This window comes from Podarcis tiliguerta (assembly GCF_965153285.1).
Source record: "Podarcis tiliguerta genome assembly, chromosome: 2".
Lineage (NCBI taxonomy): Eukaryota > Metazoa > Chordata > Lepidosauria > Squamata > Lacertidae > Podarcis > Podarcis tiliguerta.
Genome location: NC_139535.1, coordinates 60,591,007 through 60,607,491, shown reverse-complemented (window position 1 = coordinate 60,607,491; position 16,485 = coordinate 60,591,007). Strand labels below are relative to the sequence as shown.

General features: G+C 41.8%; 1 protein-coding gene across 2 annotated transcripts in view; it reads left to right on the top strand.

The window, feature by feature from the left end:
• The window catches only part of G3BP1 (G3BP stress granule assembly factor 1), a 28,073-nt gene extending 18,158 nt beyond the window's left edge, over positions 1-9,915 (top strand). Inside the window, exons 3-12 of one of the 2 annotated variants that reach the window (XM_083423315.1) lie at positions 420-501; positions 1,742-1,915; positions 2,729-2,819; positions 4,162-4,255; positions 5,334-5,538; positions 5,952-6,053; positions 6,687-6,798; positions 7,185-7,310; positions 7,408-7,538; positions 7,975-9,915. In XM_083423315.1, the coding sequence (XP_083279441.1) occupies positions 420-501; positions 1,742-1,915; positions 2,729-2,819; positions 4,162-4,255; positions 5,334-5,538; positions 5,952-6,053; positions 6,687-6,798; positions 7,185-7,310; positions 7,408-7,538; positions 7,975-8,181 (1,324 nt within the window). In that variant the 3' untranslated portion in view covers positions 8,182-9,915. The remainder of the gene's footprint in view (positions 1-419; positions 502-1,741; positions 1,916-2,728; positions 2,820-4,161; positions 4,256-5,333; positions 5,539-5,951; positions 6,054-6,686; positions 6,799-7,184; positions 7,311-7,407; positions 7,539-7,974) is intronic. The other variant, XM_083423316.1, reaches the window with a different exon arrangement.
• The last annotated feature ends 6,570 nt before the right edge of the window (positions 9,916-16,485 follow it).

Sequence of the window (16,485 nt, the reverse complement as noted above, 5' to 3'; positions counted from 1 at the left end):
CTGCTACTCAACTCCTTAGCAGTTGACTGTAGTATACTGCAGGGTTTCATCTTGTCCCGCATGCTTTTTAACATCAGTATTATGGCACTGGGGAATAAGGTCACCAGTAGTGATTGGGAGCTGAGTGCCACCAGTATGTAGATTGTTACCTGCAGGGAACTTCTAGTTACCAGTGGTGGCCAGGTAATTGTGATAAAGTTGGGATTGTGTTCCTTGGAGACAGATGGTTAAAAGACTTGTTTTTGACAACGAGCAGCTGCAGAAACTGGTTTGATAACTTCTGGCTTTCCATCAGCTCACATCAAAACAAAAGATTGCTTACGCCTAAAGTCAACAATATGGCTAACATTTTAGTGCTGCAAAGGACCATGTGATGGAATTGTACATTGATGAAATGGATGTAAATTGCTCTTTCACAGGTTCTATGGAAAGAATTCTTCTTATGTCCACGGTGGCTTGGATTCGAATGGAAAACCAGCTGATGCAGTCCACGGGCAGTCTGTAAGCATTTGCAAAATTGTTTTATGATTGACTGAGGCACAGTCAAGATACAGTGTAAAGTCTGAGGAAAAATACTTAAAATTAGAAAGTAGAATTTGAGGAGGTGGGAAACTTGCATCAGATTTCTGTGCCAGCTATCTGAATTCTTAGTCCTTAGGTATTCAGTGAATGGACTTCGATTGAAGTAGATATTTGCTATAGGTCATGTATTTTCAGGTAAGGTGTCAAAAGTCTTTAAGAACGGATGCTGGATTGTATATGTTGGTTAGCTTAATATGTGCCCCAGGAAAACGGGTGGAAAGTTTTGTTGCAGATAGGATAATCAAGCATATAGAAGTACAAACCTTGCTGAAGTGGGAGACAGCATGAGTTCTGCAACAGCAAGTCCTGTCTCATGAACCTATTAGAGTTCTCAGAGTGTCAACAAACTTAGAGGTGATCCAGTTGTTATTGTGTATTTTGACTTTCAAAAAGCTTTGGACAGGGTACCTTACCAAAGACTCATGAGTAAGCTTAGCAGTCATAGAATGGGAGGTCATTGTAGATAGTTCGATGAAGATGTCAACCCAGTGTGCAGTGGCTGTGAAAAAGGCAAATTCCATTCTAGGTATAATCAGAAAAGGAATTGAAAGTAAAACTGCCAGTAGCATAATGCCATTATACAAATCTATGGTGCAACCACATTTGGAATACTGTGTCGCCTCACCTCAAAAAGAATATTGTGGGGCCGGCAGCGGGGAGAAGTGCTCTTCTCCCCGCCGCCAGCCTTCAGACCAGGTCGGGGGACAGCAGCGGGGAGAAGCACGCGTCTCCCCGCCGTCAGCCTCCAAACCACATCGGGAGACAGCGGGATGGCGGCGTTCCGCCTCCCCACTGTCCCCTGAGCTTGTGGGGCTGGCGCTGGGGCTCTCCAGGCTTCAGCGAAAGCCTGCATTCACCCCATAGGACGCACACACATTTCCCCTTCATTTTTGGAGGGGAAAAAGTGTGTCCTATAGGGCGGAAAATACGGTAAGTCCCTTTTTAAATGAAGAAAGCTTTCATAAAATAGAAGACTATTTGTTGTAAGAAAGGGAAGACTTCAGTTAAGTCAGACTGCAGGTAGTCTGGGCCTGTTAATGTTTCAGGTTTTTGTTTTTTTAAAGTCTTTGCTTTACAGTACTAAACTCATAACACTTCTAGTTCATCTCTGCTTGAATCCTTAAAGTAGCTCATACATATTTCAATGTGATTTCTGTAGGATATCCACAAGAAGGTCTTGTCACTGAATTTTAAGGATTGCCGCACGAAGATCCACCACGTGGACGCTCATGCCACTCTGAATGATGGTGTTGTTGTACAGGTCATGGGTGAGCTCTCCAATAACACACAGCCAATGCGGAGATTCATGCAGACTTTTGTCCTTGCTCCTGAGGTATGTAGCCTGTGGGAATCTTAGTCTGTGAACCAGTATGCCCAACATCAGTGTGTGACTTTATATCAGTGCAGTGGGATTGGGGATGCCAGGAAGGTTCAATTGGCTCCCCTCTGTCATTGGCTGTAGAACTTCTTTACTTTAGAGTCATTAACAACTGTGATGCACTTGTGTTTGGATATGTGGCTCTGCCAGAATAAGCCTAACATTTGTGCATGCGTTAAGTCCTTTTTCTGTTCTTGTTGCATATCATAGACAAAGGGATAATTATCAGCATTCATAACTGAGAAGCACTATTTGTCATAAGGCCTGGTTCCAGTAATTTATAAATAAGAAATTTCTAAATGTCTGGGTGTGACGGCTCCTTAAATTTTTGCTGGCCTTGGTAGACTCATTGTCTTAATCCTGACGTCTCACTGTTTAGTTGGCTGTGTTAGTTACTAAAAATCTCTGCTTCCATGATAATCCTTTATCATGATGTATATAAATTTAGTAAATCATAATAAATATATTATGCATTAAAAGCTATTAAGTTTTTGTTTTTAAAAACTCTTTTTTAGCATTCTTCTGATCATTGATACTTTGAATGAATGCTTTTTAGTTGAGTAGAGCGTACTTCTGAGATGGTTCAGGAAGTAATGTTTATGTAACAATTGAAGTGTCCCTCTATATTTGTAGCACAGTGCAAGTAGGTAAAGCAGGGTTAGATTGTTTCAAACATAAGCAAAGTGGGTTTGTGCTGCCAGATTAAACATGAACACTGGTACTGAATGCAGTAGACTAAACTTCCTTTTCTCCTTGTGTTGTCTTTAGGGTTCTGTTGCGAACAAGTTTTATGTCCATAATGACATATTCCGTTACCAGGATGAAGTTTTTGGTGATTTAGATGCTGAACCTCCAGAGGGTAAGTGTCAAGACTGTCAATGTGTTTTCCTCCTAAATTAGTTCTCTGTGATGAAAAAATGATAACACGATTTGCCCAGTCAAATTCAAGTTGCTTACACATAATAAACAAAGTATTATTAATATATTTATATCCCACCTTTTCCCCAGACTGGGAGCCAACATCAGAACACGCTAAAACCTTAATAGCAGCAGTGCTAAAACTTGAGGCAGTCAAATTTTATTTACATCTATATAAGAGTTTTTAAAGTTACCAAATGTAGGAATTTGATCTTGGTCAATAACTGATGAAGACCAGTCTTGAGAAGTTTCACTGCCATTTTTATGTAATTTTAATACCATCCGTAAATTGTCACTCGCCTTATCTAAGATGGCTCCTGGTGTGAGCTGTTAAGTTGTATGGCAAAACAGAAGAAAAAATAGTGAACACGTCACTGGAGGTATGGCCTTTGCTGGTCATGGTTTAGGTTTACTACTGGGATTCACTACTCTCTTCAGCATTTCAGTCTCCTGTAATTGTCATGCCAAGACATAGAAGCAGACTTGCTGGTTAAGGGGCTAAAACCAGTTCTTAACTTTAGCAGCTGTCATTCATACCTTTTGTAACCCTGTGCTTTGTACTTGCTTGAAGTTTAGAAGCTTCAGTCAGAACCGTGCCTCTGAAATATGTGTTGAGCATTGATCAGCTGTTTGTGCAATGATGTGAACAACTAGATTATTAGCATTTTACTGTTGGTTATGTATATATTTGCTTGCATACTCTGTTTTATAATGTACCTGGCCTGGTATTAGAATTGTTAGAGGGGGGCAGGCTATAAATCTTAAATATTTAATTAAAATAATGTCAAGGTAAGGGGATATTTCAGCTAACAAAAATCAAATTTCCCCATGCCTAATATGTAAAACACTGAGTATATTTGCAAGTGGCTGACCAGGAATGCAGAGTTTGTCTCTCCTATACTCCTTGCTAGCGAGCAGGAGCAACGAATCAGAATTCTTGGCCTAGTGTTAATGTCCAGATTGGGGGCTGCAGTTTGTTTCAATCCAAACCCAATCTGAAGCCAAGGTTTGTTCTTGGCTTAGCACTCATAATTCGTTTGACTGAAGCAAACAACAGTCTCCAGTTTTGACAAAACATGAAGGTAAGCATTGTGGTGTGCTAGTGATGTCCTGTTTGCTAGTGGAGAGGAGTGAGATAGAAGCAGTCTGCATGTTCATGGTCAACCATTAGCACGGCTTACTATAACATGAGAATGCAGCCACTGCGTGCACATTCTGACTGCAATGTGGAAATTTGTCCTGTACTTAATCGGTGTAAAATCTACTTTTTTCTCCCTCATCAGAATCTGAGGAGGAAGCAGAGGAACCTGAGGATAGGCAACAGACCCCTGAGGCAGTTGCTGATGATTCAGCAGCCTACTATGAGCAGTCTGTCAGGTAACTCAGACACGGTTGCAATCATAACTATGCTACTGCTTCTAACCAGTTTGCCTATAACTGCTGGCAGAAATGTAGGAAGGAGACCAGTATTCTGTAGAGCACTATTTTTTCAGACTATAAACCTAATCTCATTTCTGTTTTAATAATGGTCTGCAGAATCAGTGCTGACTTTACTGCCCAAATTTTTTTTTAGGGCCTGATCTCAAGACTGTTGTTCTAACAAGTGTCCTAGGACCCTCGTACCTACGGGACCGCCTCTCCTGGTATGCCCCACGGAGAGCCTCAAGGTCCATAAATAACAACACCCTAGTGTTGGCCAACACCAGGCCCTAAGGAAGTTAGATTGGCTTCAACCAGAGCCAGGGCCTTTTCAACTCTGGCTCCGGCCTGGTGGAACGCTCTGCCTCATGAGACCAGGGCCCTGCAGGATCTGATTTCTTTCCGCAGGGCCTGTAAGACAGAGTTGTTCCGCCTGGCCTTTGGCTTGGACCCAATTTGATTCCCTCCCTCTCTTTCTTTTTTCTTTTCCTTCTCCTCCTGCGATGAGGCTACATTTTAATATTTTGATGTTCCATTATTTTAATGTTGTACTTTACTTTTGTTTTTAAGTTGTAATCATTCATCTTGTTTTTATTATTGCTTGTAAGGCGCTCTGAGCCCGGCCTTGGCTGGGGAGGGCGGGGTATAAATAAAAAATTATTATTATTATTATTATTATTATTATTATTATTATTATTATTATTATTATAATACACAACAATGCTGCAGTCTTTTTGCATAACTAAAAGTCCACCAGCCCTTTCTTAAAATTTACTGAGGTGGGAGCATTGAAGTTCAGATTTCTAGGGGAGTGTGTGTGTGTGAGAGAGGACATGAATGAGTATAATCCATACTGATTAAAAAGGGAACATTGCTGACTTAACAAAGCATTGTTGTATGAGGGTTCAGATTGGATGGATGTTTGTTTGTAACCCTGGTACTGAAATAGCACAATATTGGGATTCCATTTATGGTCCTGGTGCTTGAGCTCTGCAAATGCATTGTTACCATAATGAAAATATTTTTCCACCAACAGCAATGACTTGGAGGAACATTTGGAGGAACCAGTTGCAGAGCCGGAACAAGAAGTTGAACCTGAACCTGAACAGGAGCCTGAACCAGAGGCTCAGGAAGAAAAAACTGAGCCAGCACTGGAGGAAGCAGCACCTGAAGAGACTGTAGAGAAGAGTCCTTCTCCAGTCCCTGTGGACCCTGCTCCTGTAGTGCAAGAGGACTCAAGGGTAACATGCATGATTTTAATGATGATATCCCCTTTCACATTTACTCGTGTATTTTTAAGTTTGAAGTGAGAAAGATTACAAGAGCTGTCAAGACATTCAAGATAATTCCTGTGTACTCACATTTAGTTGAAGAAAAGGCAGTTGTATCTTAGCAGAAAGTCAGTGGCAGCTATCTTGATAACAAGAAGGCAATTGTTCAGACTGTACTGTAGTTGCCAGGTTGTAGAGTTTCAGTCTTTACAGCATTCCCTATATCACATTGTAGCATAAGAATTGTATAAGTCCAAAAAACCTCTCTCTATTTTTGTTCCCCATAACTGCTCTAAGTAGTATCTGGAAAAATACTCTTAGTCTATTGGGTTTCTTGCTGGCAAAAAGAGCCTGACAATAGCAATCTTGTTTTTTCCTGTTAGACATCTTCATGGGCATCTGTAACCAGTAAGAATCTCCCACCTAGTGGAGCTGTTCCAGTTTCAGGCATACCACCTCACGTTGTCAAATTACCTGCATCACAGGTAAAAATATACCAGCCAACTAATGAACTTGAACCAGGATCAACAACTGTCAGGTTAATTGCAAATTTGATAGTATTTCAAGTAGTAGAGCGTTATTTTTACTTTTTAAGACATGATTGTTCTTTGTTGATGATGCAGTCATCTTTTTCTCTGCAAAATCATCCTTTTCAGGGGAAATGTTCTTGAAATTCATTGCTTGGCATGCGATTTCAAGTGAAAGGGCCGATAAATATTCCTCTATTCTGGCATCTGAACTTGTGTTTTTCCCTTCCTTGGGGTTCCCAGGTTTAGAATGGTTAGGGTATGAGGATGTTGACATAAAGCTTTGCTTGACTTAGATCAGGGGTCAGCAAACTTTTTCAGCACAGCGGCCAGTCCACTGTCCCTCAGCCCTCGTGGGGGGCTGGACTATATTTTGAAAAATAAATGAATGAATGAATTTCTATGCCCCACAAATAACCCAGAGATGCATTTTAAATAAAAGGACACATTCTACTTATATAAAAACATGCTGATTCCTGGACCGTCTGTGGGTCGGATTTAGAAGGCAATTGGGCTGAATCTGGCCCCTGGGCCTTAGTTTGCCTACGCATGACTTAGATTCATCACATTTGTGCTGGTCCATTTTTGCAGCCCCGTCCTGAATCAAAGCCTGAATCCCAGACTCCGCCGCAGAGACCTCAGCGAGACCAGAGGGTGAGAGAACAACGGACAAATATCCCACCACAAAGAGGCCCTAGACCAAGTAAGAAATCTGGTGTACTTGGTAATAACAATATAGCTACTTTAGCATTGCTCACTGTTAGAACAGATAAAGTCAACTCTTGTGGTGATACTCAAAGATGTTATACTATATACAATGAGAGTGTGTTCTAAGAGTTGGAAAGAATTTGGGAATAATTTAAACCAGATGCTTTCAAAGTCTGAAGTGCCACAACTTAATCTTAAGTGGACACTTCAGTCTGCTTACATGCTTTTGAATGGGAGCACCAAGTCACTCATTTCTTGTGTTTTATTTGAAGCTTTATTGTCTATTGACTTCTGCCATTATTCCAGTAGGCAAAGCTTATGATGGTGTTTATAGAAAGCAAAAGATGAGGGATGATTTATGTCTATCTTTTTTAATTTAAGTGCGGGAAGGAGAGCCAGGTGACATGGAAACTAGGCGTATTGTGAGGTACCCAGACAGTCACCAGCTGTTTGTTGGGAATCTCCCTCATGATGTGGATAAGGCAGAACTAAAGGATTTCTTCCAACGTAAGTCTTGAATATTGCTTGCCTAGTGGTGGGGCTTCAGGGTTGTGTCTAAAAGTACATGCCTATTTCTACAGAACAGTCTAATGTGTGATCAAAGAAATTGGAAATTCTTTTGCAGGTTATGGGAACGTTGTGGAACTACGTATCAACAGTGGAGGAAAGCTCCCTAATTTTGGATTTGTGGTGTTTGACGATCCAGAGCCCGTTCAGAAGATCCTTGCCAATAGGGTACATTAAATGATATTTAAAGTGATAAAGGTTATACTGAGGTGTACTAAAAACTGATGTTTTGAAATAAAGCAAACACAAAAAACCAAGAGAAGCCAATTAGAATGGCTTCTTCGTTTAACTTGGGGGTGGCATCTGAAGTGGGAATAGATAGACAAAGCTGTTGGTGCTCTTGGCTAGATTACAATATTAATTTGCAGTTACAGTTAAAAATAATGGCCTACGCAACAGTTCAAAACTATCCTTACCAAATATGGGTGGGGTGGATGAAGAATTCACAACTTGAGTAAACAAAGACATTTGATTTTGGGAGATCAGGATCTTATTTTTCTGCAATGTCTGTTGCATGCAATAATTCACTTCAATGTATTATTGTACGCATTTAGTACTTTCTTACCTGTTCGTTGATTCCACTCTACCACTTTTTCTCTTCCAGCCGATCATGTTCAGAGGAGAAGTGCGTTTAAATGTGGAAGAGAAAAAAACGCGAGCAGCCAGGGAGGGTGATCGCCGAGACAACAGACCCCGTGGGCCTGGTGGCCCCCGTGGGGGGCTGGGAGGTGGGATCCGAGGGCCTCCACGTGGAGGAATGTCTCAGAAACCAGGATTTGGCACTGGAAGGGGCATCGGGCAACGCCAGTGATTAATGGATGACATGATGAGACAAACCCTTCTTCCTGCAGATTTGTGAATTTCAGCCTTGGGTATCTTGGAATGTGGCCCTACCCTGTTATAGACTGCTACGTTTGATACTATTTTGGCCCATTTTGTTTGTGTTTGGTTTCGTGATTTTTTTTTTTCTAGTCTTTGTCCCAGATTCCAGCTTTGTGGAACAATATTTTGGGAAAAAGTGGATTTTTTTTAAAAAAGAAAAGAACTGAATCCTTGCTTGCTGCAGACATGTGGACTGGATTTTTTTTTTGGTACCTGTTGTTTTTCCTAATGGAATGTGTGGCGCTTTTTTTTCCTCCTTACTGAAATGGGGTGCGCTTCAGTCAGTGGAATTAACCTTTTCAGCTGCATGTGTTCAGGAGCCTATAGGAAAAACTAGCACGTGACAAACGTTTCAAGGGCAGGGAAATCCGTCACCCCTTTGGGGGGGGGGGTCACATGACCTGTTGGACCTTGGTCTGGAGATGTTGCCGCTTGAAAATTGACATTACCCTTTCTCTGTGGCGCTGTAAAAGTGGAATAAAGGGTATCAATAGAATGCTCTCTTTTGGTACACGATCACGAAAAGGAATTCTCACTACTGTTTTACCACTTACAAGGATTGCGGGATAGGTTTTAAATGTCTAGAACTTGACTCTTTAAAACACTGTTCCTGAACTTGTGAAATTTTTTTTTTTTTATTGAAATAGGGAAGTTTTTTTCATGTTTAGTTTGTATTTGTATTAAAACGAAAACAAAATTGTTGTGCCTTCTATTTATCTCTCATTCCAGTCTTGGCAAATTGTTAAAAAAAATAAAAAAGTCTAGATTTGCTTTATCCAGTTTTTGGAGTATGTTGAAGTCTTTCAAGAGATCTGTTTGTCCTTCATGTCTCCTCATGGGTATATATGTTTTCTAGAGTTGCACGTTTTGTTTTTTAATAGCCTCATGGAATTCTGTAACACTTTATAATACTTTCTGAGGACTTCCCAACTATGTATTGATACTGTCATTAGCTCTGAAGCGAGTGCCTTCCATATGTGACTATGGGAAACGACACCCTAAATCTTTACAGTGCGTTATTTTTACAGTATGCACATATGCAGTATATGTAGTATGTTGCGATGATGTTACTCATCATTGGCTTTAAAATGCCATTCAAATAAGGGTGAAATGATGAAACCCTGGTCCTGATGATAACCTTTATCACTGTGATATATTCATGGTATTGCATAAACTAAGACATCTGTTTTTGTTGAATGTATATACAGAATAAAATAAAATGCAGAAACATCATTGCAGCTGTTGGAGTTGCTGATGGTCTTGCGCACAACTTAATGAGAACAAGGCAATGTGCAAGGCATCTAGGTGAATAACTGGGGTTCCCAGTTTAGAAGCACTCTGGCTGTGATGTAGGTAGGAATTGGGCCAATGTTGTGGGCCACAATTTTTAATTGCATTTAATCCAAACTTGCCTATTTCACACAAATATGATGGCACAGTTGTGGTGTGCTGCAGTTGAATTATGCAGTGTTTGCATCCTGCAATTGATAATGTGAAGAAATGCCAAACCTCAGAAGACTTTTAAGCCATTTCTGTTAAAAGTCAACCTTTTAGCTTTTTGTTAAACTGTTTCAAGCATCTCTGTAACTTAAGGACTAGAATTTTTTTAATGGGAAATTAGGGTCTGTGTGATTTGAATAAACCCAAAAGTTTGTTTAGAGTATTTTATTGCTTAATAAATTGACTATGAAGTTCAAATAAATAACTTGTGGATACCATGGACTATCAAATGTGCCCAAACATCAGTTAAGGTAAGTAACTTGTTTTTTCAGTGTGCTACACAAATGTGCGTGGGTTTCAGTGTTTCGAGCTGGTCTGTTGATACAGAATAGCTAATCCCAATTCGGCTTGAATTCATTAAACGAAGTAATACTTTTATAAATCTTCATGAGTCCACCTTGAAGCCGCAGTTGGGCTTCATTATTATGCTGTGAAAGGTCCTTTGGTCAGGAGTAGGATGTGTGCTTGGCATGCATCAGATTCCAGGTTCAGTCCCCTGTATATCGGGTATGGCGGGGAAAGTGTCCTGTCTGAAACCCAACAGCCACTGCCATTCAGTTTTGATGATACGCTGGATGGACCAATAGTCCAACTTTGCATTGTTTTGGGTTAACTAAATTTATTGAGCCACTTCCTCTGGCTTTGGAGATCTCTCATAAATGACTTCTTCTTGGTCACTAGCTTCACTCTGCTAGCGTAATGCGTGATTCAAGAGATTATCTGAATCTGAATTTCTCTATAGTCTCTCTTGCATTTCACTCTGCAAAGCTGAGAGCACTATTCCAGGAGATGCTTAATCACTTCCTGCTCCAGCTTTAAAGCTTTTGTATCTAATAAGCTGTTTGGTATAGTGCATATAATCCAGCTGTACTATTCTGAGTTTGGCTAGTTCCTGAGAGTATATGGAAGGTGTGAGACAGTGGAAAAGTTACTCTCGGTAGTTAATTATTTTAGCTTCTTACAGCACAGGACATTCATAATCTTGGATCTGATCTAGTACATTCAGTTAATGGGATGTGATTAGTGATAAGAGAGGACAGTTTTGAACTATCTCAGTGTTTATAATACAATGATGGATTAACAAAATGCTTTTAACTAGTCAATAAAAATGTTTAAATCTCAGGGCGGTGTTTAGTAATTGTGTCCTAAATTTGCAAGCTGACACATTACAAGCCCCCCCCCCCAATGAAAACAAAACCAGACCAATATGTAGTGTCTGCTTTCACCCAGAATGCTTGACCATGGTGGTATTTTGAGGCTCCAAAAATAACAAGGGACCATGGGACCTGTCTCCAGTGGAACTACCTGTGCTACACAGGGGCTTAAAGACCTATGACCACTGCTTTATCAAAGGCTGCATCTATTCCAGTTTCCTGTTGTTATTTTAATTGCACTAATTCCTGACAGGCTTTATTCTATTAGATATATTAACTTTTTATCTTGTCTGTTTTAACATAAGCCACTTGGTTTCAATACAGAAGCAGCATACGAGCAACAAAAAGGTTTTCTGTTGTTTAGTTGTGTGTGCTCTTTTCCCCCAAAGTTATATCAGGGTTGGTTTTTTTTGCCAAAACATTAAGAAAACAGCAGCATGGCAGAATTCTTACCAAGATTTCCAGCTTTGGCACAACTGGAAATTGCCAAGTACATAATTTTCATAACAATACTATAATGGTCCCACCAAGAGACATCCCCGCTATAGCACGATGTGAGTCATTGGGCACCGATAAAAAGGTAAAGGGACCCCGACCATTAGGTCCAGTCGTGACCGACTCTGGAGTTGCGGCGCTCATCTCGCTTTATTGGCCAAGGGAGCCGGCATACAGCTTCCGGGTCATGTGGCTAGCATGACTAAGCCGCTTCTGGCAAACCAGAGCTGCGCACGGAAATGCCGTTTACCTTCCCGCCCAAGCGGTACCTATTTATCTACTTGCAATTTGACGTGCTTTCAAACTGCTAGGTTGGCAGGAGCAGGGACCGAGCAACGGGAGCTCACCCCACTGCGGGGATTTGAACCACCAACCTTCTGATGAAGAGTTTGGATTTGATATCCCGCTTTATCACTACCCGAAGGAGTCTCCAAGCGGCTAACATTCTCCTTTCCCTTCCTGCCCCACAACAAACACTCTGTGAGGTGAGTGGGGCTGAGAGACTTCGAAGAAGTGTGACTTGCCCAAGGTCACCCAGCAGCTGCATGTAGAGGAGCGGAGACACGAACCCGGTTCCCCAGATTACGAGTCCACTGCTCTTAAGCACTACACCACACTGACTCTCACTGATCGGCAAGTAAGTCCTAGGCTCTGTGGTTTAACCCACAGTGCCACCTGCGTCCCATTGGGCACCGATAGGAGGTGTTAATTAAAGCTGATGAATGACAATCGTATCAAACATGACCATGTTCTGCTACATTTCTGATGGATTAAGTGTTCCAAGGAAGCAACGTCGTATAATTTGACCCACCACCCTTCTTTTTGGGGCCTTTCTGCGGCCTTCAACCATCTAGCTGCCTCCATCCGAGCTGCTGTTGCCAATACTGATGCTAGTTCTTTATGGTGCAACAAGGGATTCCGATTATTTTAAGCTGAGAGCAATGTTAACATCAGGTCTAGGACCAAAAGCTGGCTGACTAGTTCCAACACTGCAATGCAGAATTGTTTTACTTTGATGCCGTCCCATCATAGGTGCATAAGTGTTTTTTCTCCGTATGTGTTTCTGTGCTCCTAACGGCATCTTTAAAAATTGATCTAAAATACTTCTATTGTGCCCCTTAATCTCAAGATCTCTGGGGAACAGTCACTTCAATAAAACAGTACCGCAGAATAAAAATCACGAACAAGTAGAACAGGAGACATAATTCTCAACTGAACACCAATTTCCAAAAGCCTCTGTTCAACAGCAACATAAGAGGCCAGTGTGAATTCAAGGGTTGGGGAGTTCAAAGACTGGTTGCCATGGAGAAGGCCCACCTGTGTGTTGCATCCTCTATACTGTGGAGCTGCTTAACTTCCAGCCAAAGTGGGGTACTCCTTCAGGTAAGAAGGTCCCAACTTGTTCAGGCTTTTCTGTGTCACAAAGCCTTGACTTTAGACTGGAAACATATTGGCACAAAGTGCTGTCCTTGAAGGACTACTGCAGTGCAACTCTTTACTAGTGGTTCTATGCAATAGCTGTGCTGCTGCATTTTGCATTAGCTGCAGTTTCCAAGTAGCCTCTAGAGCACATTGCAAGGGTCACCAAACTTTGATACTGTAGGAACTGGGAAATTTGAGCAAGTACCATGTGCACCATTATCTATGGTTTCTTCGCTCCCCATCCACCTGCGGTGAGAAAGTGTGCTCACATCTGCGCACATGTGCACGCTTGGGCTTTCCATGGGGTCTGTGTGAAAGTGATCCAGTGGCACTAAAATGGATCCACTTGAATCTGCATGATTTTATATGGCACTGCTCTGTAAAAATCACTTCTGGTGCTTGCCAGCACCACAAATCAAGGCATAGATGCTCAGATTTTCATGGCCCACCCCCTGAAGCACCCCACTCCCCCCTCTTAGTTGCTCCATACCCTCTAGTCTCTGCCCCTTTCCACTTTTGGTTACCCCACTTCTGATTTGAGCCTTGAGAAGCACGTAAGTCACAAAACAGAAATTGGGAAATCTGAGTGTCGTTCTTTGGACTTCAGTTCCATGTATTTTTAAAGAGGAGCGGGGAAGATAATTACCCTCACCCCCACATGATAAATGGGGGAGTGGCGAGAGGATCACGGAGACTTTGTGGACATCAGGAAAAGTCTAAGGGTGTTGCGCCATGGGGGCCATACTGGAGATCCTATTATTGCAGCAATCCAGCCAGGAATTGGAGCATAAATTACTGAGGCCAGGCTGGCAAACTGGCAAAAAGTTTCTTCATGCCATTGAAGAAACTTTAGGCTCCAGTAACAGTAGAAGTCAGGAGCAGTCTTGGCCTATGAACTTGCTCCTTCAAGGAGAGTGCAACCTTGTCAAGAATAACCATTCACCTGATTCCCAGACCCAAGAGACACAAAATCTCTGCTTTATCTGGATTCAGTTTCAATTTATTAGTCCTCATCCAGTCCATTACAGCAGCCAGACACTGGTCCACAACCTGATGCCCTCAGGTGAGGTGGCACCTGCATACTGATAACACCCAGCTCCCAAAGCCCACTTGTGTTTGCCCAGCAGCTTCATACAGACATTGAACAACACTGTAGGCATAACTGAATCCTCTGGGACCCATGATCACCCGACACAGAGTTGAACACATGTCTCGCAATGCAGTCTTCTGGAACTGGCCTTGTAGGTAAGAACCAATGTAACTGCTTTCAACTGCCAGGTCTTGTCCAATAAGTTACCATTGTCAGTGGTATCAAAAGTGGTTCAGGACAATCCCCTGTCTCAGCCCATCTCCCCCTCTCCTGGAGGAGACAATCTGTTAGGGCAACCAGGGCCATTTTGGGCCCACATCCAGGCCGAAAGCCTGACTGGAATGGGTCGTCTTCAAGGAAGTCTGAAGTTGAGCAGCAAACACAAACCTTATGCTTATTTTGTCTGCTAAAAAGGCAGGATACAGATTGCCTGATTACCAGTGTGGAGAGTGAGGCAGCATATTTATAAAAGTCAGAAGAACATTGCTTAAGAACCATAGTTAGGTCTTGGGCTGACGCCACCACAGCCAGTAACACACAACAAACAAAAATGTCAGAAAATGTTTATTTTTGTTTTTAATTGGAATTGGCATGAATGTATGGTTGAATAAATATACTTTTTATATACACTTAACAGAAATTTACATTCCATCTTCAAACTGCTGAAATAGATTTTTTTCTCTTAAAATTTATTTTTACAAGCCAAAAAAATAATCTGCCATTGATATCTGAATGTTTTCTTTTTCTCCTTGTGTGTGTTCATGCAAGCTGTACTTCATATAAGTTACAGGTTATCATGATGTAAAAATGTTTACTCTTAAGGAAGCAGTTGCTTTGTTCTCTGGGTCCGATGTAGCAAAACACATCCTTAATGGAGCATTAAGGCCATACCAATGGGACACATACATACAAATTTCACATAGAAAAGGCAGGGCAGTCCTTCACTTCCTTATAAAACGATAAGCCACATCGTTTACTCAGACTGTGTTTCACATTGACTTGATTTCATTTTTTTGGAAGGTCCTTCAGTTGAGGAAATACCTCCTAAAGTGCATGTTTTCAGTGTTCAAACAATTCTAGATTGAAAATATTGGCATTAAAAACAAACTTTCCCCCCACTGCTTTATTTCCTACCTGAGTCGTATTTTTGGGTGCAACTGATAGTTGGCCTAGTGCTAACTTATCACAGGCAGGACTTGTGTACTGGCGCTGTCAATTTGCTATTACTTTAATGGATTAAACGTGACTATAGGATTCACTTGACTAAGGTGCACTTCACACATACGGAGAGAGAGATACATGGGAGCAGATTCCCTGTGGCCTGAGTAAGAATGTGCATATCATAGCTATGTGGGTGGGGACCATTGCATGGATCTTTCTTACCCAATTGTGTCCTTGCTGAGTGGGAAGGATCTGTGTGGTTTTCTCAGTCCATGTGGCGGTTCCATTGTGTGGACAGGCTCAAGGAGAAAGAGCTCCTATGTTTCTCTGTGTTGTTTGTGTGTAGGAGACCTAATCTGGAGTTTGATATAAGAAAGCTGGGCTGAACTAGTTCATTCCATTCGAGACCTGACTTCCCCAGTCTGGTGGCCCCAGGCTGCTGTGGACTCAAACTCCCATCTGCACCAGCCAGCATGGGATGATGGGAGTTGGATGATGGGATGATGGGAGTTGGAGTCCAGCAACATCTGTGAGGGCCACAGCTTCCCCACAATGCCCAGCAAAGGCTTTGTAATGTTTTCCTAGCTTTTGGGGCACATGATAACTTTACCACTTCTATGCTATGGATTCCCAGTGATGTGTTCCTGTTCAGTAAACTGGATCTGCTCTTTTATGAATGACTTGGGCCATGTATTATGGAAGTATCAGTAGGGTGAGTTTGTTTATATAAAATATGGCACTTCATTTGAGGGGAGGAAACATGGTGCTAGAGGGAAGAGATCTTTTCCCAAGCTATACATTTGGCACTGCTTAACAAACTAAGTTCAGGTCTCACATTGGTGTGTAACACACTCTTCTTCCCAGAACCTTAACAGTTCCTCTGCAGTAGAACTAGTTCAGGTTGAGGTTGAGTATCAGGAAAAAAACTGTTAAATTGAAAGAGGGTTTTCTCCCCACTCCCCTCCGCTTCAGTTCACTAAATAAACAAAACACCTTGTAAAGTGCACAACTTGCAAGTCTGTAATCCTGCACAATGAGTAATGCTACTCGAGAGTGGGACGAGCTCCTGACAGTACCTTGCAGGGGTATGTTTCTGCATAACTGACTTGCATATTTTGCTGCAAGATGGAATTGGTCCTGAAGTGCATGGGGTTAGAGTCTTAAAGGTTGCTTGAGTAAAGGAGGGGTGCTGCTGGGCCAGACCTGTGAATGCATTTGGAATAAACATACAAGGAAGCAAAACAAAACCATCCAGCCAATATAAGAATCCTTTAAGGGCTGTCCAACAGGTTGATTGTGATCTAATGATTGCGGATCTTGGTTGACCCCCCCCCCAATAAACATAAAAATAGCTCAACAACTTTGGGTCTTCCTCCCCGCAAAAAGCTCAACAACTTTGGTCAATCCAATG